Genomic DNA, 26,637 nt, shown 5'->3' on the forward strand with positions numbered 1-26,637 from the left:
TGACTCCAGTATAGAATTGGCCTAGACTCACTGAGTGCTTAAAACATTTTTTGGGGAGGAGAGGAGCATTGAGAAATTTCATCCTAGAGAAATTTCATTTCTAGAGAGCTCTAGCTATCGGAACTCTTTTTCTTTCCAAGGGGAATAATAGCATCAGTCTTGTTTTGACCAGCCATTTCCATTCCTTGGCCCGTTACAGACGGGCACCCTAGGACAGACTCAGTCCGTGCTAGGGTTAGAAAGGGGTGTCTCTTCCAGACGCCTCTAACCCTAGCACAGACTGAGTCCGTAAGAAATGGCGGTGGCCGTTCCACACGGCCACCGCCATTTTGACGTAGCGGACACTCTGTGTCTCCACATCGCGCGGTGGAAGTGACGCCGCAAGTGCGCGACTAGCACCTCACAGCATCTCTTCCGGGGCCCAGGAAGGAGCATGATTTTTGCACTCCTTCTTTGCTGCGTCTGGGAACCGCGCCGTTTGGCTGCTGCAGTTCTCAGATGCAGCAACCGGCGGCGGCAACAGACCACCGCTTTTCGGTGGTTTGTAACTCACCCCAGAGTGACTGTATGGTGGGGAAGGACCTTCCAAAAGCCCATCAATTTAACAGAAAATTCTGTGATAGGGAATAAAAGATCTTTGGTTCACCTTTAGTAAGGAAACACCTGGTAGGAGGAGGCTTGGATAGCCTCTGTGAACCATGCCTTTGAATTTTGACAATGCTTCTTTGGTTACTTCGAGCCTCAGTCTCCTCACCAGTCAATCACTCTACCTTTCCTAGAAGGAGAACTGCCTGCCCCATGGAGCTACTCACTAGTCCTGAGGTTTGGGAGGAACAGGGCTGTTGGGTTTCCAAAGTCAGGTGCTCTATAAAAAGGTAGCCCAAGAAGAGGGAAGGAGGACTTTACCTTCAATTAGTAGATTTTGTGAACTGCTTGGGTCAAGGAGCAAGGAAAACAGAGCCCAAATCAACCTGGGGGGAAAAAGCAAGAAGGACCCACACAAGAGGGGCAGCCAAGGTGATATATACTGAGCTTGGCAAGGGTCTCTTGTCTCACAGCCAGGCAGCCAGGGGAGCATTTCCATTGTCTCTTTTACCAGGTGAGTTTTCAAACTGTGGTATGCCTGCTGATCTGCTTACTTTTGAGTAGCCTCCACCATGGTTTGGCCAACCCAGATTAGGTAACTACCAAGTCACACACTCTCAGGCTCGGAGGATAGCCATGGCAAACTCCTTCAGAACAAATCTTGCCAAGAAAAACCCATGATAGGTTCCCCTTAGGTCACCATAAATTGGAAATGACTTGAAGGCACACAACAACAACACAACATACACACACACACATATATATGTACACACACTGCAGGCTCACAGGATAAAATGGATCACAACCTTAACTTCCAGAGCAACTAAATCAACTCAGCATAGATAGGTGTGATTAGCACAGCTGAAAAACCTCCATGACCTAAAATCCAAGCCAAGTGGAAATCTTTTTTTGGGAAAATGGACTCTAATGCCAGGCTCACTGATAGTCTGAAGAGCTTGCCATGGGTGCCTGGTGAATTTAGTTGGTTTGGCTTGATTTGGATGTGAGTCTCTGTTCTCTGGAATACAGACTTGCACCCCATGAAATAGGTGCCAGACTGTGATTCCTGTAGAGGCTTTGTGATTTGTGGTATTTTCCCCACATCGTGGCTCTTTTCGTTTCCCCCACAAGTGTGCATTGGTTGCTTGGATGACTCAGGAGTTTGCTTTCCAAGTTACTCTCTTTCCATGCCAGTTGGTGTCTTGCAATTCAGGGTTAGTAGATAAACAGTAAATAGAGCCAGTGTGGCATAATGGTTTGAGTGTTGGAATACAACTTTGGATATCAGGGTTCGATTCTCAGCTCGGTCATGAAACTCACTGGGTAACCTAGGGTAGGTCACATGCTCTCAGCCTCACAGGAAGGAAATGACAAACCTCAGCTGAATAAATCTTGTGAAGAAAACCCCATTGAGCTTTAGGGTCTCCATAAGTCGGAAACAACTTGAAGGTACACAACAAAAACAACAACAACAAAGCACAACATTGTAAGGCCTTCAGTTTTGAACTACTCTTCTCCTGTGTGCCATAATAGTGTTTGTAACCTTAATTTCTTCTTCAAATAGCATGCCCCAGCCTCTTCCCATCTGCTTTTCAAACTCTCCCTAGTTTTTTCATTCCTCTCTCATGTCTCCAGCTCTAGGTACTTCATGCCCAAGAAAAAGACTGTGGACTCATTGCAGCGTTTGTGCTTGAAGTATGTGGCTGAACATATGGAAGATGTCGGGATCAAAGATTATGATACAGACAGTGTGGCTGACTACCAGTCTTGTGACACCGTAGGACCCTTCCACATGTTGGGTGAGAGGCACAGGACAAGTGGCAGGAGGGGGACAGAGGTGTCAAAAGGGGTTCATGCTGCTACAGAATCAGTCATTCACTGGCATGGCATAGTTGTTTGAGTGTTGGACTATGATCCTGGAGATCAAGGTTCAAATCAGCCCTGGAACCCCACAAGGTAACCTTGGGAAGTCACACTCTCTCAGCCTTGGGGGCTGGCAATGGCACCCTCCTCTGAACAAATCTTGCCAAGAAAACATGATGATAGGGTCACCATAACCTGGAAACTACTTGAAGGCCCACAACAACAACAAAACTGGAAAGGGTTGCTGTTCCAGTGTGGCACAGCAGTTTAGACATGCCACCAGAAATCATTGCCTGACTGATGTTGTGATTTTTAGTTCCTTCAGCCCCTTCAACCAGCATGGACAATAGTCAGGAATTCTAGGCTTTTCTGTACTATGATGACAATGACAAGGCCACCTGGAGCCACTTAGGAGAAAGATGACCCCCACTTTCCCAGTTGAGGTTATATTGACTTCTTTCTTCCAGAGTGCCTGCTGAGAGACTAACCTCTCCATCCCACTCCATGACATGCCAATCCTCCAGTTAACCTCTGAGTCACACTCTCTCAGCCTGAGAGGATGGTGATGGCAAGCCCCCTCTGAAGAAACTTGCTAAGAAAACCCCATGATACAGTCACCTTAGGGTCACCATACGTTGGGAATGACTTGAAGGCACATGACAACAACAAAACAAAATATTTGCCCTTTCCAGCTGACTTCTTTGTCCAGGAGCTCTTCAACCTAGTAAAAAAGAAAAAACGTTTGACTCCTCCTGTGTTACGCTCCCTCCTGGTGCCTCTCCTGACGAAGCTGGACTTCACCTTATGCTCAAACCTGGTCAACACGTCACTCATCCAGATGATCATAGTGCGCTGCAAGGTAACTGGGGTGTGTGTTCATCCCTGTCTGTGTATTTATATGAAAGAGCGAGAGAGAGAGAGAGAGAATGTGTGTGTGTGCACAAACTGGATGGGTACTTCTTGGACAAGTCCTGTCTTTCAAATAAGAGTTCTGTTCCTCTTCTTTCCTTGCCTCTATGGACCTCTTGTTACTTCTGGGACTTTGTAGGGCACAATGTCCCTTGTTTGACACTGGTTTACAATAGAAAGTCAAAGAACACTGCACAGTGAGCTTTTCCTTACATGATAAATGCCAGGAGGTGGTCCTATTCATGTACTGTACATATAGAAAACCCTAAGAAAAGAGCCAAAGGATGCTTTGCCTATCAGATGTTGTATGGGGTCTATTTCCCCTCCTTTCTTGCAGTCTCCCCCCAAATTATTTGGTTCCTACCTGACATGCCAGGATATTCCTGCTCCCCCATCCCACCCCACCCTGGTGATTAAAAAGAAACAATTCATGTGGGTGTTATGTGAACTGTGATGATTAAATTAAAAAATATAGCCCTGTAAGTCTGTAGAATCAGTTGGAGCACCTTTGAGACTAACTGAAAGAAAGAAATTGGCAGCATGAGCATTCACAGACTTCAGTCTACTTCCTATGTGAGAGCCAGCAAGGTGTAATGACTTGAACATTGGACTAGGGTTCTGGAGAGCAGGGTTCAAATCCCTGCTTGGCCATGAAAATTCACTGAAAGGCCTTGAGCAAGTCAGTGTCTCTCAGCCTCAGAGGATGGCAATAGCAAACCCCCTCTGAAGAAAAATAGGTCCGCCTTAGAGACTGGGGCTGTACATATGGGTTGCTCAATGCCACCCCTTTGTGCCCCAATGGAGACCGCGGCAACTGCATGCCATGGTCTCTGGAAGGAGCAAAAAGAAGCCGGTAGAACCGGGCTTCTTTTTGTGTCCCGGAAGGAGCACCATAGGTGCGCCAGCATGCCATGATGATGCCCCTTCTACACTGCGATGTTTGGGCGCTGTGCCCGAGGAATGTCGTCATGGCATGTGCCATGTGGATGAGCATGCCAAGATGGTGCCTGGGCAGTGCATTGAGGGCTCGGAGCGAGCGAATGCTCAGCCCTCACCGTGTACAGGTTGGCAGTCGCCATAAGTCAGAAATGAGTTAAATGCAGACAAAACACACATCCAGTCCCTGAGGCCTCCCTATTTTCAGGATGCTTCCATTCCCTGCCCTGATTTTCTCTACTCTTCCTCATCTCAGACAGCTCCCTTTTAATGTTTTTGATTTTTGAAAACTCGCTCTAGAGTTATAACGCTAATATGATAAACTTTAATAGTGTTATTCTTATGTTACTTTGCTTGAAGCAAGATAACCACAATGCACACACACTCTCTGTGTGAACTGAGGTATTGGGGGAGACTGTCCAGGGAGAGGAGTGTGTATGTGTGAGACAGTGAGAATGAAGGAGGAAGGGCATCTTGCTCAGAGCAAACAAACACAGAAATAGTGCATTGCATTACATTTTACCGCTTATTAGTACTATACCTCTAGAGGGGAGGGGGGAGAGAGAAAATTAAGGAGACATTGGGGGACAAGCCAAAGACCACCATGTGAGGACTGCAGCATTTTGGAAGAACATCTGGGGGATTTGAGGGGCTGACATTTAATGTCACAACCCACATCACAAACAAGATGCCCACAAACAAATTAAGTTGTTTTTTTTTGCTTCTACATTCCAGCAATGTTTTGCAGGAAGAACTGATAAGAAATGTTAATGAACTGCAGTAAGGTATACAATATAAACCACTGCATATTGACAGTCTGGCTGGGCTCAGTGACAATTTAATGCAGTTCAGGAATAAAACAGAATGTAAGCACTGAGGTTTTTACTGGCCTATGAACAAAACTAGTTTTTCAAGTGATCAGGATGTAGACAGATATTCTAGCACCTTTGAGACTAACTAATGAAAGAAGTTGGTAGCGTGAACTTTCATAGACTTAAGGCTACTTCATTAGATACATTTGCATTTGGTCCAAATGCATCTGAGGAAGAAGACTTAAAACTACAAAAGCTCATGCTACTAACTTCATTCTTTAGTTAATCTCAAAGGTGCTGTAAGATCTATCTACATACTGATTCTACAGACTAACATGGCTATATTGTTGAATTCTACCTCTTTGAAGTAATGATTGTGGACGTCTGCTCATCATTGGTTTAGTTGGGACTTGAGCCCATGAGAGTAGATGTCCAAAGTGTTGTCTGTTTTTGAATGTGACGTATTTGGGAGATCAACCTCCCTCTGAAGAAACTTGCCAAGAAAACCCTGTGACAGATTAGCTGTAGGAGCAGCATAAATTTGAAATGACTCAAATGCACACAACAACAACATAACGCACAGTTTAAACTGCAATTAGACCCGGGGAAAAAGTTGTTTTGGTGTTGCTTATTGCAGTACTGTACAGTGCCTCCGATCTGTAGCTGCTGTGTCCCTTTTCTGAGATGAGGGAAACCTGTGAATGAGCTTGCAATTGTGCAAGTCTCCAGGGGCTAAATGTTGCTGCTGGGGCAGCTGTGATACTGGCAGTCAGCTGGTGTCAATGTCTTTTCCTCCCCTTCCCTATTCTCAAGCAGTTTGGCTGCTTATAATCCCCTCCACCCAATGTCTTTTGTTATTCTTTTAAACCCTCCCTCTCTTCCTCCTCCTCCTCCTTCCTCCTTTCCTTTCTCCCTCCCTTCCTCTCCTCCTCTCCCTCCTTCCCTCCTCCTTCCCTCCTTCCTGGGGCCCCTGCAGGTGGCGATGGCAGTGGCGGAGAAGGCTGCCAGCCGGGGCTCTTCCATGTCTCCATCCAGCATGCCTTAGTCCTCCAGTGACGGCCAGAACAGAGGCACATCCAAAGTCCCCCGGCCGGCAGCCTTCTCCACCACTGCCGCCCTGCTCCTGTCCTCCAGGTTGCCAGAGCAACCTGGAAAACCCAGCTCCTTTTTGACTCGGGATAAATGGAGAAAAATTATCCCCCCCCCCCAGTAATTGATTCCAAATCGATTCCCAAGAGGGAACCATGGTGGTTTAAATCAGATCATAATTCGACACGATCCAATTCAAACAATAGTGGGAATGGGCCCAAAAAATACCATCAGTTAACAGTGAATAAAGGAAAACAATCCAGAAAAATGAGGTGTGTGTTTGTGAAGTTCCCCTCATAAATTATGCTAGTGTGTGAGGCTAAATTATGCTGGTGCGTGTGGCTAGTGTGTGGGGCTATATTTTCAAACATGTTCAGCACAGAAATGAAACTAAACTTTGCTTTTTCTCACTGATTTGTGTGTTTTATTTTTAATTGATGCATCCTGTGGCAGAATCTGACCACACTGAATCTCTTTCGCTGTGCTGAGATCCCTGCAGATGCTTTGGCTGACCTGGTGAAAGCCTTCCCGCACCTCCAAAGTCTAAACCTCTCATTTACTCAGTGTGACACCCAGGTATTGTTGGCTGTGCGCTCCTACTGCCAGAAGCTTCATGACCTGGACATCTCATTCTGTGAGCGGCTGACTCCATTGTCCCTCCTCCATCTGGTCTATGACCCCATTGCTGGATCCCATTGCAGTCAGGCATTAAAGAACCTCACAATTGGTCTACGGGGCCCTGGGAGAAACAAGAAAGCAGTGCTCTGGACCCTGGTCTTTGTGCTGCTGGCATTGCCCAACCTGGAAAGACTGTCTCATAAATACCAGGTAATTGCTGTGTGCCGCATCTACCACCAGCAATTTGACAACACTCATATACCTCCTGGGTTCCCCTTTCTAGAGACTCTGGCCCATAGAAGGAAGTCCAACCTCTTGAATGAGAACAGCACTGGACTCACGGTGAGCCTCAAATTTATATATGAACTATATGTGGACTTTTGGCCTATGGTCTATTCTGTGTGTCCAAACATGAATGCAGCTTCAATGATCCTAAGGAGAAGACCTAGCTTGGACCAAAGCTTCTGGTCCTGCTCCAACCTTACTAAGCTGAGTATCAGAAGCAGGGTGCCCATGGACATGAGGGAGGTTTTGCCGGTTGTAACAACCCTCAAGACCCACCTTAAACATCTCTTAGTCGGTGGCTTCTGTTTTGTAGATGAGCTCTCTTTCCATGCTTTGCTACAGCATTGTCTGAATCTTTGGACACTACACATTGTGTACTTCTCTCCATCCATGTGTCACTCTGGAAACCTAACAAATGTGCAGCCCATCCTCTGGGATGTCAATCTTCTTCCTCGTGGGTTGCCAAATCTTCATAGGTTTATCTTGTCACAGGATGACCCCGATCCTTCCCTCCCTTACTGGCATGGGCTGCAGCTAAGAGAGTGCCTTCAATCTCTCTTGAAACATTCGCCATGCTTGGAAGAGGTGGAATTATCCAACCTGCCTTTTAACCTGGATGAAACATTTGTGAATGTGCTGGTGACCCCTGGCACCGCCCTGCGAAACCTAAGCCAGCTCATATTGGTTAAAGTCCACGTGTCCTTCAGCACCATCCACCAATTTTTATTGGCAGAGAATGAGCTGAGTTACCTCGTGTTGTCTTTCTGTTCTGAGATCAATAAGGAAATGTATAAGAAGCTCCTGAAGATAGTAAGAGATGAAAACCTTGATGTGGATATTGAATGGAAGTGGAAATCCCGCTGACCCACCCCAGAGTGAATGGGCAGCTCCCCTTGACTAAGGCCTCATGTGTGTGTTTTAATAAAGTTTGTTTTACATAATAAACATTTCATCTCTGAATGTATTGAGATCAGGCTTCAGGAAAAGTAGGAAACTCAGTGGCATCTTTCCAAGTATAGGCCAACCATTTGTTGCATGTGTTGCACCAGGCTGGCTGACCAGATGACCTCCTTTTCCAGAACACGTCCTCCATTTCAACCTTCTGTCCAGGAGGAATTCCCAAATATCATCCATTCTGAGTGTCACTAAGAATGATGAATTTAAATGTATATGAATGGTTTGGGGCTTTTTGCTTTGATTTTGGAAGGTCTTCCATTTTTCTTGAATGTCCAACGTTTTGTGGTACTCCGTCCTCCATTGTGGTTAGGACATACCTGGTCATCCTGTGCACTAGAGAGCAATAGTTGTGTGCTGAACTTGCTAGACATTCTCCTCTACAATGCTCCTTGCAGCGGCCAGCCTGTGGTAGGAAGAGCCTTGCTGGATTAGACCAAGGGTGAGTCTTGTTGTTCATTCTTCTATGGGACCAACTAGATAACTATGGGAATCTTTTGTCCAATGTGCACTGCAGAAATAATCCAGTTTGACACTGCTTTACCTGCTATGGCACAATCTTATAGAATCCTGTGATCTGTAGTTTGTTGTGGCACCAGAGCTCTCTGATTAAAAAAAGTCTAAATAGCTGTCCAGGAATGCTGCAAACACACACTCACACGGCTGATAAGAGCCTGCTTGGCAAAAGGTAAACACACCGAGCTGCCAAGAAGCAGTTCCTCCAGCAACAATGCCAAACAAAGCCCAAAGAGAGCATTCTACAAGCCAGTCCAAAGTTCAGGATTACAGAGAGCGATACTACCAGTCCAGTCCAAAGTCAAGAATACCAGAGGTTTAGTCAGCAAGTCCGGTCCGAAGTCTAGGATTCCGAGGCAGTCAAAGTCTAAGAGGCAAGGAGTCAGATCCAGCAACATTTGCTTAATGAGAACAAATAGTCTCTGACAAGAGAGCTCAGCATTTTCCAGATGTCTTAAATCTAGCTCCCTTATCACAGCTGCTCTTGCCTAATGAGCACTTCTCAGCAAGTCTCTTGGAACGCTGAAGGCACGACCTTTCTGATCTCCTCTGGCTAAAGGTAGGAACCTCAATGCTCTGCTGCTCTATGTCTACCAAGTCTGGCTCTTCTATTGGGGCAAAGCTGGGCTGCTGAGCCCCTGGATCCACTGGAGGAGATCCCACAGAGCTAGGGTCTGGCTGAGCCAAATCCACTGGGGCTGGGGGAACAGAGCTGCGACCTGGCACAGCCTCAGGTTTCTCCGGCACCTGAGGAGCTGAATCCTCCTCCTCCTCCTCCAAGTCCTCCCCATGGCTGGCCATGACAATAGCCCACAAAACTATCATTCCCAGAATTCCATAGCATTGAGCTGTAGCAGTTAAAGTGGTGCTAAACTGCATTATTTCTGCACTGCAGATTAGATTTTAGAGGTAGGGTTTGACCAAGTAAAACTTTTCCTGTTCTTATTGGTACTTCACTGATAATCAATGGTAGTCATTTTGCCCCTGAACATCATGGAGCATGAAAAGTCCTGAAGATATAAATCACTTTCATAGATTCTAGAAGCAGCCAGTTGTTTCTACTGTTATGATTTCTGAAAAGCACTTCTCTATTTGTGATGTCGAAGGCTTTCATGGTTGGCATGCATAGTTTTTTGTGGGCTTTTTGGGCTATGTGGCCATGTTCTAGAAGAGTCCTGGCAAAATGTCAGGAAGAAACTCTTCTAGAACTTGGCCATATAGCCCTAAAAACCCACAAAAAACTAATTCTCTACTTGTCAAAATTAAACAGTAACAGACTACCAAAAACTGAAACAAACAGATGAGGCAGAGGTTCACACAACTTAAATTTGTGGGCCCTTTACATTGCAGAAGCACTATGCAAACCTGCTAGTGAGAGGGACATAATAATGGTTAAACTTAAGCTGTCGCTTCTGTAGATAGCTTCTGCAAAGAGCAGTGATTTACGATAGACTCATTGAATGAACAAACTGCAATATCCCCCACTCTTTTTTCCTGTAGCCACCACTCCACACCCCCTCCGCCAGAGCCATGAGAACACAGCACCATGGCCTTGAGTTAGCCTCTTCCCAGATAGTTATCTCTTTGCATTCCAATCCCCAAGTAGGTCCCAATACAGAGTTATAGAGCCAATAGGAGAGCGCATGAACAGTGCGTAAACAGTGAATGCAACCAATTACTTGTTGTCTCAACAATAGCCAATTAACTACCTGTTGCCTAATCATGTGTGTACTAATAAGCCAGTCAAGCTAATGCTATGTAAACAATGAACTGTGTTTTGCTATAAAAAGTTTTGGAAATGGCTATTGGGCGCAACAGCAATTTTATCACCATCTACTGGCATGCTGTCGTCTTGGCCAAATAAACTGCGTTTTGCTTTGGACTTCTTCGATCTTCTGTGTCCTCACTTCTGGGCACTCCTTTCAAATGAACTTTTGAGGCGTTTCCCTTACATTTTCTTGGGGGCTCGTCCGGGATCTGAAAGGAGGACGTCCGTGAGGTTCAGGAGAAATCTTTGGAGACTCGCCAGGTCGGCACAGCTTCGGGGGACGATGGTGACCACGGTGCGCTGAGAAGGGGCCCCACCTGATAGACCAGTGGCCGTGGTTGCGGCGTCCCAGGGAGAAGTCTCGAGCCTGTGCGTCGAAATTACAAGTCCTGAAAGCAACCGCACAAGGGATGTCCAGCCGGCTGGAGGAGGAGGCAAGTATAAGAGATTCTCTTGGGAGGGACTCTTCTTGTCAGTATGAAAGTGTGAAGTATGTTGTGAAGTATGACTGGCCGCTACGTTTTCTGCAACTAGCCGTTGGAACGTCCGGTGGTTCAGGCTAGCGGCGTGTGCAAGAAATCCCACTGGCTAACTCCCCCAATTCCTAAAAGTAGCCAGTTCCCTGTCTAAACCCTTTGTGTTTGTCTTGATCTATCAGTGCGGGAGGATATTTTTATATAGAAACAGCTGTTTAGACAGACTAGTGAGGGTGCCCCAACATCTGGTCTGCAATGGGAGGCAAAAGTTCAAAAGGCAAGATGCCATTAGATTGATAAAAGCAGCTGTCAGAGACAGGCTAGTGAGGGTGCCCCAAAAATCTAGTCTGCAATGGGTTAATGGAAAATAAAAAACTGAAGGCAAGACCCTTTGGATTGTATGCTAGCAAACACATTTCGGCAGGCAGCCGGAAAGCAGGAAAGTTTTTTAAAAAAAACTTTTGTATGTTAGAGTGGCCACTTTTCCCTTTAGATTCCCCATGGCCAGCCATTGTGTCCTTGGACCTAGAACTTATAAAGAAAGTGTTAGCCTTTACAGCAAAAGTACCATCCAGATCAATACTACTACATTAATGCATGGTACAATGTTGTAAAAGAAAATCCGCCATGGTTAAGAACAATGTTGTGGATGCATGGTAGTTAAAATACAAACTACACAAGAAAAATCTACCATTCTGTGATTCTTCATGTACTGAAGACATGGAGACCAATTGTGAGGGAGACTGGCAACAGTGACGTAAGTTTGCCTAAGGCAAGAGGAAGATTCAAAAACAACAATAACAACAACAACAGAGAGGGTTCTCAAGTTTTGTGATCTATGGCCCAATGAATGAGAACCTGAAGGAAAAACAGAGACTGAGAAATAAAATGCTAGGAGTTTTAATTGTAAAATAAGACCCCTTTTGTCAACCTATTGGAAGAGATTAAAGTTTATACAATCCACTGAACCATAAGTTCTAAAATGCTCCTGGATGCCCGTGCCTTTGAAACAGACTTGAAGAAAATGTGCCAGGAAACTGAACTAAATTGGGTTAAGGTTTTACCAATGGCATTGTTAAAAATTAGATGCACTCCTACCAGGTTTTTGGGATTGTCACCATATGAAATGGTGTATGGTAGACCACCCCTGGGAATCCATTTAATGAAAGGAGACCCTGAACAATTGGGGAAACAGGAATTAATTAAAGAAGTGCAATTATTGACAATGGTGTTAAAACAATTATATCAATTTGTGGGTGAAATCAGATACCCCTTTCCTGTCACTGCTCCAAATTTTTCTCAGGAAGGCCTCAGGTGCCATAGCTTGCTCTTCCCTTCCAAGGATGATTTTAGGGCCCCAGTGACTTTAGATACACATGCTGTTTGTGTTAAAACACTTTTGATGTTGCGCAGCGCATGCGGCAACACATCAACGTTTGGCACCAGATTTCCCACGTTCCTGACTGTAGTCAGCAGCTTGTGAGCTGGAGAAACACCTCTCCCTTTCTTAATGAGCAAAGAGACACTGTAACTTCTCTCAGATGAGGCTTTTATTCTTAGAAGTCCCACTGTGTACAACAATATATACATTGACACCATCCACACTAGTAGCAACCCACTATGTTGTAAAATGCTCGTCACTACTGTAGCAAAGGCTCCGTGAGGCCTACGAGGCCTTGCCTCTCCCTTTGGTCTCACAAAGGATCCAGCCATCATGTCTGAGTGACTTTTCAGACTGGCAGCATTCTACAGTACTTTATAGCACTTGTTGACTATCTCTTGATGTCACTGTGAAGTTTACCACATGGGCCCCTAAAACGGACATGTTGCGTCCTAAAACATGCATGCTCAGGGGTGCGCACGGAACAGGATGGGGCTAAGAACGGCATTTTACCACACACTGGAACGCTGCCTTTGCCGCTGGGCATTCCGATTGCATCCTCATTCCATTCCAGAGGGCGCCATTTCTGAGAACGCTTTAGAACAGTTATTCCAGTTTGAGATTGCTTTAACTGTCCTGGCTCGATGCTAGGGAATTCTGGGAACTGTAGTTTTGGGAAACATTGTGGGGCCATTCAGACTACCTTTTACCCTGATTCACAAACCAGTTTTGAAAATGGGTAGTTCATACTGGTGCCGGATTTTTAACACTCGATTTGGTGTTTTACACACCCGTTCAGGGGCAAATGCCCCTCGGCGCAGGTCTTTTGAATGTGGGATATTTCCCATTTCTTTTCAGAAAAACCAGGGTGCCAGCAAATGTGAACTTGTCCCCAGTCATGATTGGGTCAATTGCAGGGAGAGGGTCAGGTTGTTGGAGGTGGGCAGTTGAGCAGAAACGACCCTTCCCTCCATCCCCCCTCGCTTGCCAGTGCCATTTTTGGACAGTCTCCGCCTGTTCCCAGTAGGGTCCCCTTCAAGAACTGATTTTTTTAAGCCACAGTTGTGACAGCATATGTGAACAGTGGCTATCCTGACCTCTTTGGGCTCACTTCCCCCCATCCCTGTGGCTTCACTACAGAGGGGTTTGGGCAGTAGTTGCATACCCATCCCCCACTCTTGTTTGAGAGGCGCAATCTGTGTGGTACTGGTACCGCTCCAGGACAGGCAATGGACACCAGTGGTTTAAAAGAATATGCAAAGGGGCGGTAAAGATACGGTGGCCCTCTGTGGGCATAGCGGACACCCCCCACCCCTTGACCTGGTTGCTAGCCATTGCATAGAGAGAGACTGTGGACCCGCTTTGATCCCCCCGTCTGTTTTTCCGCAAAGTGCCATATGAAAAAGTTTTGATAGAATATGCAATGTGTATAACGACTTGGCTTGATGCTGAGCACCATGCTTTTGGGATTATGAACGCCATGTCAAGACATGGGCAATGCACCAGGAAATGCCCTTCCATTGACCTTTCACCCCTCCTTCCTAAGTTCTTTTGTCTTCCATGGCACCATAATGTGTTGCTCTCACGGCACGTTCCTGAAAGTGCAGCCCTCCCATATGGAGACCTCTGACCTGCCCCAAACCCTTATTTGGGATTACCTGATGGCCCTGTATAGGCTAGCCATCCAATGGCCACATTTGAAACTTGCCAGGTGGGCAATGCCAGCCCATGACCTCCCACCTTTTGATTTTTGCCCACTCCCCCTTTTTTGTGCCAGGCGCCATTACTTTTGGAAAATTCCAACAGGCACCATCTTGAAACTTCCTGTGATGGTTGGATCCCAAAATTCAAGGGTGACAGAATCCCAAAAGTCCAGGAGAGCAGGGAGAGGAATTTCTTGAAAACATGACGAGACATTGGATTTGATAGCTCTTTGGGGCCAAGAAAAAGTTCAGCAGCAACTCTGGGAAAATCACCGCAACATTTATGTGTTTGAAAATATTGCAGTTGAGATGAGGAAAAGAGGGCACAACCAGGTGGCCGAGGAATGTAGAACGAAATCTAAGGCAATGAAGCGCAAGTTCAAGGAGGAGAATCAAAAAGCCTCCAGGAGTGGAAGTCGTGCGGTAGATATGCCTTTTTTTCACTAGCTGAATTTTTTTTTGATGGGGGATGCCAGTGTCGAACTAAAGCGGCTGACAACATCCACAGAAGTAGTTTGGATCCAAGTCACGGATTGGGACCAGGCAGGGCCCTCGTGGCCCATCTCGGATCAGGACCCCATACCTGAATCCCAGGAATTAGTTACGTAAGGTAACATGTGGCTACAATAATTTTTTCTCCTTTTTGGTAGCCTTGACAGAATATGTGCACATTATGTTATGGCTCTCATAGTTTGTCATATTAGATTTTCTGTATTCCTCCTTAGCTGTTGGCACACCCGCATGGTTTGTCCCATTGTAATAGGATGTCCCCCTTAAATCTCTATACCCTCGTGTTGGTTGTATGGATGTGTTGCATTTTTGTGTGGCTGACTGTAGCCAATTCACTATGGTGCATGCATGTCTCTCTACTCTTTAGAAGCCCGACCAGGAAGTGGAACTGATTCTGGAAGAGGTGGATCCACAGACTCTTGTGGAGGAAGTCCAGCTGCTCGAATCAGCGGGCACGAGCTTGGGGTCCAATGGCACCCCTCCCCCAAAACAGTTCTGGAAGCAATGATAAGTAGGAGCCCAATGATGGCAGTGGACGCCAGTGGATAGACAGATGCCGTCATTAGCCAACCAACCTGGGACCCTTTGACCCATAACATGCCCTTATTCGAGGTACATTGATGGCCCCCTATGGGATGCCCAATGTATTTCAAAAGAGCCTGGTACAGTGTGCCAGTCCATGGCCTCCCACCTTTGCAATCTTGGGCCCTCCAGTTTTTGTTTGTTTGTTTGTTTGTTTGTTTTCTTGGCCTCCATATCCAATGGCACAAACATCACCACACCAAAAACTGCCCTTCAAACAATCCTAGCTATTGGCCTCATCAGGCAGCATCATGCACTGATCCATTTCCGTACACATGTATATTATGCACTCCCGTTCCTGTATGTCCCCCCGCAACTCCTCTTCATTGCTGGAGAACTAAAAGTTTGTTAATTCATGACCAAATTGGTCATGACTCCGTCAGAAAGACTTGCCTGCATCAAAAGAAAGAAAGTGAAGGATACCGATGCCTCAGCTATAGAGAAAATAACCAAGCATTCCTCTGTCCAGATGAGGACCCTGCTGTCCTATCTGGGGGAGCAGTGGAACAAGGAAGAGAATTTGGAAAGGGAGGTTATGCTGAACGATCTCTGGTCCAGGGAAGGTCTGGCAAAAACTATAGCTGAGGAAGGTGCCCCGGGGAGGTTCAAACGGGGAAAAGGCAGTGGGAATTTTGCCCCGGAAGGATTCGGTAGTGGGCTACCAATTCTGACCCAGATCTAACCAGGGTAAATGTGCTAGTGGGAAAGGAGACTCTACTACACCCTCGGAGTGTAGTGGAGTCTCCTTCCTTGGAGGTCTTCAAGCAGAGGCTGGATGGCCATCTGTCGGGGATGCTTTGATTGTGATTTCCTACATGGCAGGGGGTTGGACTGGATGGCCCGTGCGGTCTCTTCCAACTCTACAATTTTATGATTCTATGAGCCTGTGCCTTCTCTATCAGAGAGCTCTGGTGGTGCCACAATAAACTACACTTCCCAGGATTCCCTAGCATGGAGCCAAGGCAGTTAAAGCAGTCTCAAACTGGATTGTGTCTTTTGGATTTGGAACACTAAATAATAAACAAACAAACAAACAAACAGAACTTTATTTATATCCTGCCTCTCTGTCCATGACAATCGAGGCAGCTTACAGTTAAAAGAATACTAGTGCTGGAACATGCAGCTGCTAGAAAGAGATAGGAAAGTTAGTGGGGGAGATTAAACATGTTAAATTAATCTTCAAGCTGAAAGCTAATTCAAGTATAATGATATTGAAAGGGGGTATTACTAACAAGTTATTATTATACAAATATTCCTACATCAACAAACTTATCAGAATAAAGGTGTGTGCATGGGAAGGGAATCCCAATACTTCGCTGTTTGTCCCTTCTTCCACTTTTGTAGAAAAGGAAACAGCTGCACATTTGAAGATTGGTTGTTTCTTACCCCTTTCTCCTTCTTCTGTATCCCTGGAGAACCAAAGCTGAAGTACCCTTGTTCAAGAACATGGATGGAAAAAGAAACATGGAAGTGCAAGCATCCTTTATGACCCATCCTATAGCCAGCTCCTCCAAGCACAACTGCAAAACGCAGACAGGTGTGTAGATTGCTATCAGCAAAGTAATTCTTGTTGTTTTCAATCCCATTTGGAGTTGGCTTTTATTAAAGTAAAAGTTCTCAACTGCCCATTCAGGACAACCCTATCTGCAAATGTTTTTGATAATTGGGATAGTGCAGTTCAATATGGGTGTGTGTGTTGTGTGCCTTCAAATCCTCCGACTTATGGTGACTCTGTCATGGGGTTTTCTTGGCACAATTTATTCAGGGGAGGTTTGCCATTGCCTTCCCCTGAAGCAGAGTGTGTGTGACTTTCCCAAGGTCACTCAGTGGGTTTCATGGCCGAGCTGGGAATTGAACCCTGGTCTCCATAGCTGAAACCACTATGCCACACTGGCTCTTCAGTACAATGTACTGTTGCTGAAAAAGTTGACACATATGGGCACATACACATGCCATTGTGTGGACTTCAGTGTAATTCAGAGAGACACTTAAGGGGGTGGGGGTGGCAGATAATGGTCTCTCCATGAGGCAAAATGTTCCAGATGTCTGGATCTGGAAATCCTGGCTCTACTATATAACTGGCCTAGGCTCATGGGGTGCTTAAAACATTCCTTGGAAGGGGATGACTGATAAGTTTCATCTCAGAGGTTTTCTAAGAAGCTCTAGGTATCACCTCTCTTCTTCTTCCCTAGGGGAATAGCACTCTCTCTCTTCCCTAGGGGAAGAATGGTCTTGTTTCAACCAAACATTTCCATTTCTAGAGTGGCTGCATGGGGGATATAGTAAAGAGCCTCCAAAAAATCCCCATCAGTTTAGTGGAGAATTCTGTAAGATCTCTGGTTCACTTTTTGGGGTGGCTGGATAAGGAAATACTTGTCCTCAGTGCAGTACTTGGACTTTGCCTTTGAATTTTCCTGATGCTTCCTTGGTTTCTTCCAGGTGCACTATCTTTATCAGTAAATTGCTCTACCTTTCCTAGGAGGAGAACTGCCTGCCCATGCAGCTACTTGCTGCTCCTGATGTTCAGGTGCCATCAGCTATATAAAAAGGAAGCACAACAAGAGGGAAAGAAGAGTCTACACTCAATTGGTAAATTCCTTTAACTGCCTGGGTACAAGGAGGGAGAAAACAGAGCCCAAATCAAGAAGGAGGGAAAAAAGGCAAGAGAGACCCACACAAGAGGAACAGCCAAGGTTGCGTACACTGAACCTGGCAAGGGTCTCTTGCCTTCCAGCCAGGCAGCCAGGGGGACACTTCCATTGTCTCTTTTACCAGGTGAGTTTTCTAAATGGTGCCATTCCTGCTGATCTGCTCACTTTTGAGTAATCCCATCTCCATGGTTTGGGCAACCTAGTTTAGGCATCTATCAAGTCACACACTCTCAGCCTCAGAGGATAACCATGGCCAACCTCCTCTGAACAAATCTTGCCATGAAAACCCCACGATAGGGTCGCCTTAGGGTTGCCATATGTCAGAAATGACTTGAAGGCACCTGAAACAGGCCAAGGAAAAACTGGGAGGTGATACCCTACATTTTGTCATAGGACAAAATGGAACACAACCTTAACTTAGAGCAACTGAATCAATTCTGACAAGATAGGAGTGATTAGTAAAGGTGAAAAATCTCCTTGACCCAAAATCTCAGCCAGGTGGAAGGAAGTCTAAATTTGGGGGAAAGGGTCCCAATGCCCAGCTTGCAGCTAGTCTGAATAGTTTGCCATGGGTGCCTAGTGAATTTGGTTGGTTTGACTTGATTGGGAGGGACCTGGGTTTCTGAGCTGTTCTCCAGAATACAGATCTTGCACCCCATGAAATAAGTGCCAGACTATCATTCCTGTGCAGGCTTTGTGGCTCTTTGCATTTCCCCCACAAAGTTTGCTTGGGCTTGTTACAGACTGCCAAAATAAAGCTGCTTCGGGTCTCTTTGGAGGTATGCTATTTAAATGATGCATGGGTCCTAAGAGTCCGGAGGTCGCACCAAAGCCACACTCCATTCCTAAGCACTGGAGTGCAGCTTTGGTGCAGCTTCCAGATTCTTAGGATGCATGCATCATTTAAACAGCATACCTCCAAAGAGACCCGAAGCAGCTTTATTTTGGCAGTCTGTAACAGGCCTTGGTGATTTTTGGTTGCTCTGGGTGGCTCAGGAGCTTCTTTCCAAGCCACTCTCTTTTCAGTTGGTGTCTTGTAATTCAGGGTTAGTAAAAGTAGAGTAGATAAATAGTAAATAGAGCCAGTGTGGTGTAGTGGTTTGAGTGTTGGACTACGACTCTGGAGACCAGGGTTCGATTCTTAGCTTGGCCATGAAACCTACTGGGTGACCTTGGGCAAGTCACTTGTTCTCAGCCTCAGGGGAAAGCAATGGCAAATCTTCTCAGAATAAATCTTTCCAAGAAAACCCCATTGAGCCTTAGGGTCTCCATAAGTAAGAAATGACTTGAAGGCACACAAAAACAACAAAGCATAATACAGTGCGCCTGCATCATATGCGGGGGCGTTTTACGCGGCTTTCAGCTTAAGCTGAAAGCCATGCTACGGAAATTGAATGGTGCGTGTGCTGCACCACACCTCATGCACAAGCACTATTATTTTCAATAGGGCTTCAACATACACGCTATTTACTTTATTTGGCGGGGGGGAGTCCAAAACGGATCCCTGCATAAAGCAAGGATGCCCTGTATTGTAAGGCTTTCAGTTCTGAATTACCCTGCTCCCATGTGTCGTAATAATGTTCGCATCCTTCCTTTCTGCTGCAAATGGGATGTCCCAGCCTCTTCCCATCTGTTTTTAAGCTCTCCCTAGTTTTTTCATTCCTCTCTCATGTTTCCAGCTCTAGGTGCTTCATGCCCAAGAAAAAGACTGTGGGCTCATTGCAGCGTTTGTGCTTGCAGTATGTGGCTGAACATATGGAGGACATCGGGGTCAAAGATTATGACACGGACAATGTGGCTGACTACCAGTCTTGTGACACCGTGGGACCCTTCCACATGTTGGGTGAGATTCACAGGACAAGTGGCAGGAGAGGGACAGAGGTGTTGAAGGGAGTTTGTGCTGTGATTGAGTCACTCACTGGGTGAGGGTCAAAGCCGCCCTGTAGGTACTGCACTATATACTGTCAAGTAGTCTGGGCAAATGCTGAAGACATCAGGTGGTCATTTTATTCATTTATTAAAATACTTTCATCCTGCCTTTTTCTCATGGGAGCTCAGGGCACCTGTAGTGAGCTGGGCCTTTGCCATGAGGCAGATGGTTTTCTGAAGCCTAAAATTGGAAACAGACAGCATGACGTAGTGGTTTGAGTACTGGGCTATGACTCTGGGGACCAGGGTTCAAATTCAAGCTCAACTGTGTGACCTTGGGCATGTCACATTCTCTCAGCCTCAGATGATGGCAATGGCAAACCCCCTCTGAACAAATCTTGCCAAAAGGAAAAAAAACATGATAAGGTCACCATAAATTGGAAACTACTTGAAGGAACACAACAACAACAACAAAATTGGAAAGGATTGCTGTTTCAGTGTGGGACAGCAGTTTAGGCATGTCTCCAAAAATAATTGCCTGCCAGATGTTGTGTTTTTCGGTCCCTTCAGTCTCTGCTAGCATGGACAATAGTTAGTAATTTCATGCATTACAGTTCAGAACATCAGGAAAGTACTATGTGGTGGCAATGATGGAGGCCACCTGTAACCTCTCGGGGGAAAACCTACCCTCCCATTCGTAGTTGGGTTTCTTGGCTTGTATCTTCCAAGATAAAGAGTGTATGCCTGAGAGACAAATCCCAGGACAGGCTGATCCTCCAGCTAACGTCTGGGTCACACTCTCTCAGTCTGAGAGGACAGCAATAACAAACCCCCTCTGAAGAAACTTGCCAAGAAAACCCCATGATATGATCACTTTAGGGTTTCCATGAGTCGGAAACAACTTGAAGGTGCACACAACACCAAACAACAAAACAAAATATTTGCTCTCTGCAGCTGACTTCTTTGTCCAGGAACTCTTCAAGCTAGTGAGAAAGAAAGAAAGAATGACTCCTCCTGTGTTGCGCTCCCTCCTGGTGCCGCTGCTGACAAAGCTGGACCTAAGCTTCTGCCCATCCCTGGTCAACAGTTCACTCGTCCAGATGATCACAGTCCACTGCAAGGTAACTGGGGTGTCATACAAGTATGTGTGTGTGTGTGAGAGAGAGAGAACAGAAACTGAACAGGTACTTCTTGGACAGGTCCTATGTCTCAAATATAGTTCTGTTCCTATTCTTTCCTTGCATCTATGGGCCTCTTGTTCCTTCTGGAGCTTTGTAGGGTAGTGTCCCTTACATGATCCTGGTTAACAACAGAAAATTATTTTATTTTATTTATTTCAAGGATTTTTATCTCACCTTTCTCCCACAGTAGGATGCAAGGCATAGAACACTTCACAGCGGTCTTTTCCATACAGGATAAATGCAGGAGGTGGTCATATTTATATACTGTACATATTGTACAACCTTATGTACTGTACATACTCTACAACCTTAAAATCCAAATGACACTTCAACTATCAGATGTTGTGTGGAGGCTATTCCCCCTCCTTTTTTTTTTTTGCAGTCTTTCAAAATACTTGACAGGTGAAGATATTCCTATCCCCCACCCTGGGATTAAAAACAAACAATACATGTGGTAGTTACATGAAATGTGACAATTAAAGTAGATGTGAGAGTCAGCATGGTGTTGTTGTTTGAGTGTTGGACTATGACTCTGGCGAGAAGGATGCAAATCCTGGCAATGAAAACCCACTGGGTGACCTTGGGCACATCACACTCTCTCAGCCTCAGAGTCTGGCAATGGCAAACCCCCTCTGTAGAAACCTGTCAAGAAAACTTTGTGATAAATTTGCCCTAGGATGGCTGTAAGTCAGAAATGACTTGAAGGAAAACAACACAAACATCCAATCCTTCAGTCCTCCTTATTTTGAGAATGCTTCCACCCTTTGCTCTAATTTTCTCCCCTCTTCTTCACCTCAGACAGTATCCTTTTCATGTTTTTGATTTTTAAAAACTCAGTTACAATGCTAATGTGATAGATTTTAATAGTGCTATTTCTATGTTAGTTTCCTTGAAGCAAGATAACAACCATGCACAAACATTCCCTGTATGGACTGAGGCATTGAAAGAGACTGTTCAGGAAGGGAGGGTTGTGGGTGTAGGTGTTTGTGTGGCTGTGTGGCAGATAGAGAAAGAGAGAGAGAATACGCAAGTAAGGATGTTATCAGTAAAGGGAAATTGGAAGTATAATCCAATGGCAATCTGAACGCAATCATGGGGTTTAATGTTATTGCGTGATAGACTACCACACACAATTTTGGGCAATGGCAAGCTATTTTTGGGCAATGGGAAGTCAGTTCAAACGCAATTCGAATTCACGTAAATTTGCTGAACTAGCGAATTCATGTGAATGTGTTCTGGCCCCACTTTCTTTTCATTCGAAATTAAGAGAAATTCCTCCTGTGTGATAAACTCCTTCGTGTGAATGGAGAAGGAGATGGATCTTGCTCAGAGCAAACAAATACAGACATATTTCCATTATCTGTTACCACTTTAGCAGTATACCTCTAAAGGGGGAGGGGGGAGAAAATTAAGGAGACATTGGAGGAGAAACCAAAGAAAACCATGTGGGGATTGCAACAATTTGGAAACACATCTGGGGGATTTGAGGGGCTGACATCTCATGTCACAATTCACCCGCAAGGTGCCCACAGAGCAATGAAGTTTTTTTTTCTTTTCTTTCTAAGTTCAGGACATCTTTTGCAAGAGGAACTGATAAGAAATGTTAAGGGATGGCATGAAGGGGTGCACTACAAATTGGTGAAGGTTTCCAGTGAAAACTCAGGCAGTTCAAGCAAAAAGAGAACGTAGGCACTGATGTTTTCACTGGGCCATGAACATGACTAGTTCTTTGAAGTGATAACTGTGGAAGTCTACTCATCACCGACTTTGTTGTAACATGAGCCGATGAGAGTAGATGTCCACAGTTGAATATGGCATATTTGGGAGATTACTACAGATAGCTTTTAAACCATGATTGAACCTGGAATAAAGTGGCTTTGGCAATACTTACCACACGACAATGCCTCTGGCCCATAGCTGCTGTGTCCCTTTTCCTTGATAGGGGAAACCCATCAATGAGTTTGCAACCGTGCAATTCTCCAAGTATGAAATGTTGCTGCTGGGCAGTTGTGATATTGGCAGTCACATAGTGTCATTGCCTTTTCCTCCCACTCCATATTCTCAAGTAGTCTGGTTCCCTGTAAATCCCACCCACCCCCCCACCCCCCCCCACCCCCCCACCCCCCCCACCCCCCCACCCACCCCCAATTTCTTTTGTTGCTGTTTTTAAACTTCAACTGCAGCAGCAGATTAAAAAGTTAAAATTGAAAAATAAATAAATAAAAAATAAAAATAGTTTAAAGGCATGCTGGGCAGGGCATAGGGCAGGGAGATCTTGTTATGGGGGAGTCAGGAAGAAGCATGTTGGTAGCAGTTGTGCGATGGTGAAGATGTGTGATAGTGGCTGCTCTGAACCTGGTGTGGTTCCATTTTTTTAAAAATGCTGCAAGAACAGGGTGTGTGTGGTAATTTCCTTAGAGTGACCTCCAGTTTGGACATTTCAGTGAGATCCAGCATAGTGTAGTGGTTTCAGTGTTGGACTATGACTCTGGAGGCCAGGGTTGGAATCCCCGCTTGGGCAAGTCACACGATCTCAGCCTCAAGGAAAGGCAATGGCAAACCACCTCTGAAAAAAACTTGCTAAGAAAACCCCATGATAGGTTCTCCATAACTCTCAAATGACTTGAAGGTACATAACAACACCAAACAACAAAAGCTCAGCAGTGCATCAGATGGACAAAGAGTCTTCCTTGGTTAAGTGGGAGGTTTGTTTTGCATGTGTTTTGCAAATGAGATATGAACCAATGGATCCACATGGGCTTCCTCTCTCAATATTCAGCTCTTTACAAAAGGCCAAAGATGAGACGTAAGCCCCCCCAGGGTAACTGTAATATAGGAAAATAACCAGAAAAATGAATTTAAAGATCTAAGAGTTTATCAAATGGGAGGAATTTCTCTTAAATTTGAATGAAAAGAAAGTGGGGCCAGAACACATTCACTTAAAGTCGCTAGTTCAGCGCAATTACGTGATTGTGCATTGCATTTGAACTGCCTTCCTATTGCCCAAAAATAGCATGCCATTGCTTGAATTTGCATGTGGCAGTCTATCACGCAATAACGTTAAACCCCATGATTGCGTTCAGATTGACATTGGATTATACTTCCAATTTCCCTTGTCTGATAAACTGCATAGTCTGTAGGATCAGTATTTAGAGAGATCTTGTAACACCTTTGAGACTAACTGAAAGAAGGAAGTTGGCAGCATGAGCATTTGTAGCCTAGATTTTCATAGAAAAATGAGGTGTGTGTGTGATTCCCCCTATAGATCATGTTAATGTGTGAGGCTAGAGGGGCGATATTTTCAAACATGTTCAGTGCACAAATGAAACTAAACTTAGCTTTTTCTCACTGATTTGTGTGTTTTATTTTTAATTGATGCATCCTGTGGCAGAATCTGACCACACTGAATCTCTGTCGCTGTGCTGAGATCCCTGCAAATGCTTTGGTCGACCTGGTGAAAGCCTTCCCCCACCTCCAAAGCCTAAATCTCTCACGGACCCAGTGTGACACCCAGGTATTGTTGGCTGTGCGCTTCTACTGCCAGAGGCTTCATGATCTGAACATCTCACATTGTGAGCGGCTGTCTCCATTGTCCCTCCTCCATCTGGTCTATGACCCCATTGCTGGATCCTACTGCAGCCAGGCATTAAAGAACCTCACAATTGGTCCACGGGGCCCTGGGACAAACAAGAATGCAGTGCTCTGGACCCTGGTCTTTTTGCTGCTGGCATTGCCCAACCTGGAAAGACTGTTTCATGATTTCCATGTAGTTGCCGTGTGCCTCATCTATTACCAGCAATTTGACAACACTCATATTCCTCCTGGGTTCCCCTTTCTAGAGACTCTGGCCCATAGAAGGAGGTCCAACCTCTTGAATGAAAACAGCTCTGGACTCACGGTGGGCCTCAAAGTTATATATGAACTCTATGAGGGCTTTTGGCCTATGGTCTATTCTGTGTGTCCAAACATGAATGCGGCTTCGGTGATCCTAAGTGGTAGACCTGGCTTGGACCAAAACTTATGGTCCTACTCCAACCTTACTAAGCTGAGTATCAGAAGCAGGGAGCCCATGGACATGAGGGAGATTTTGCCAGTCGTAACAAGCCTCAAGGCTCAGCTTAAGCAACTCTTACTCGGTGGCTTCTGTTTTGTAGATGAGCTCTCTTTCCACGCTTTGCTGCAGCAATGCTTGAATCTTCAGACACTACAAATTGTGTACTTCTCCCCATTTGTGAGTCATTCTGGAAAACCAACAAATGTGAAGCCCATCCTCTGGGACGTCAACCTTCTTCCCTGTGCACTGCCAAATCTTCGTGGGTTTGTCTTGTCACAGGATATCCTGGAGGATTCTCTCCCTTATTGGCATGGGCTGCAGCTGAGAGAGTGCCTTGAATCTCTTCTGAAACATTCGCCATGCCTGGAAGAGGTGGAATTATCCTGCCTGCCTCTTAACCTGGATGAAACGTTTGCGAATGTGCTGGCAGCAGCCCCTAGCACTGCCCTGCGAAACCTACGTAAGCTAACATTAGACAATGTCAATGTGTCCTTCAAGACTACCCACCAGCTTTTATTGTCAGAGAATGAGCTGAGCTGCCTCAAGTTATTTTTATGTTCTGAGATCAACAAGGAAATGTATAAGAAGCTCCTTAAGATAGTCAGAGATGAAAACCTTGAGGTGGATATTGAATGGAAGTGGAAATCCCGCCAACCCACCCCAGAGTGAAAGGGCAGCTCCCCTTGGGCTGAGGCCTCATCTGTGTGTTTTAATAAAGTTTGTTTTACATAATAAACGTTTCACCTCTGAATGTATTGAGATCAGAGTTCAGGAAAAGTAGGAAAGTCAGTGGCATCTTTCCTAGTATAGGCCAACGATTTGTTGCATGTGTTGCACCAGGATGGGTGACCAGATGTCCTACTTTTCCAGGACACGCCCTCCATTTCAACCTTCTGTCCAGGAGGAATTCCCAAATATCATCCATTCTGAGTGTCACTAAGAATGATGAATTTAAATGTATATGAATGGTTTGGGGCTTTTTGCTTTGATTTTGGAAGGTCTTCCATTTTTCTTGAATGTCCAACGTTTTGTGGTACTCCATCCTCCATTGTGGTTAGGACATACCTGGTCATCCTGTGCACTAGAGAGCAATAGTTGTGTGCTGAACTTGCTAGACACTCTCCTCTACAATGCTCCTTGCAGCGGCCAGCCTGTGGTAGGAAGAGCCTTGCTGGATTAGACCAAGGGTGAGTCTTGTTGTTCATTCTTCTATGGGACCAACTAGATAGCTATGGGAATCTTTGGTCTAATGTGCACTGCAGAAATAATCCAGTTTGACGCTGCCTTATCTGCCATGGCACAATCTTATAGAATCCTGTGATCTGTAGTTTGTAGTGGCACCAGAGCTCTCTAAACAGCTAACAAAACTATCAATCCCAGAATTCCATAGCATTGAGCTGTAGCAGTTAAAGTGGTGCCAAACTGCATTGCTTCTGCAGTGCAGATTAGATTGTAGAGGTAGGTTTTGACCACATTAAACTTTTCCTGCTCTTATTGGTACTTCACTGATAATCAGTGGAAGTCATTTGGCCCCTGAACATCATGGAGCATGGAAAGTCCTGAAAATATAAATTAATTTCACAGGATCTAGAAGCAGCCAGGTGCTTTTACTGTTATGATTTCTGAAAGGCAAGTCTCTGCTTGTCAAAATTAAACAGTAATGGACTACCAAAAACTGAAACAAGCAGGTGAGGTGGAAGTCCGTTTCTGCACCGGAATATGACGTTTCAGTCAAATTTGTGGACCCTTTACATAGCAGAAGCACTAAACAACTCTTCTAGTATTTTTTTAACTTTATTGAAATTTTATTTTTAATACATAATAATACACATACGTTATGTACATATACAATCTCTGACCCTCCGACATTTCCTGGAGTTTTAAAACACCAAATC

General features: G+C 45.2%; 2 protein-coding genes across 2 annotated transcripts; both read left to right on the plus strand.

Annotated features, from left to right (window-relative positions):
• Positions 1 to 2,233: 2,233 nt before the first annotated feature.
• LOC149321013 (uncharacterized) lies at positions 2,234 to 7,961 on the plus strand. The gene is made up of 3 exons (XM_089496641.1): positions 2,234 to 2,384; positions 3,141 to 3,307; positions 6,648 to 7,961. The coding sequence occupies exons 1-3, from the start codon at positions 2,234 to 2,236 to the stop codon at positions 7,959 to 7,961; spliced, it is 1,632 nt and encodes a 543-aa protein (XP_089352767.1).
• Positions 7,962 to 19,330: 11,369 nt separating this feature from the next.
• On the plus strand, positions 19,331 to 25,411 carry LOC149321014 (uncharacterized). Its single transcript, XM_089497405.1, has 3 exons — positions 19,331 to 19,481; positions 20,462 to 20,628; positions 24,080 to 25,411. The coding sequence occupies exons 1-3, from the start codon at positions 19,331 to 19,333 to the stop codon at positions 25,409 to 25,411; spliced, it is 1,650 nt and encodes a 549-aa protein (XP_089353531.1).
• Positions 25,412 to 26,637: the final 1,226 nt, after the last annotated feature.

Source organism: Sceloporus occidentalis, unplaced genomic scaffold (genome assembly GCF_023333645.1).
Source record: "Sceloporus occidentalis isolate IW3139 unplaced genomic scaffold, rSceOcc1.0.p SCAF_1, whole genome shotgun sequence".
Classification (NCBI taxonomy): Eukaryota; Metazoa; Chordata; class Lepidosauria; order Squamata; family Phrynosomatidae; genus Sceloporus; species Sceloporus occidentalis.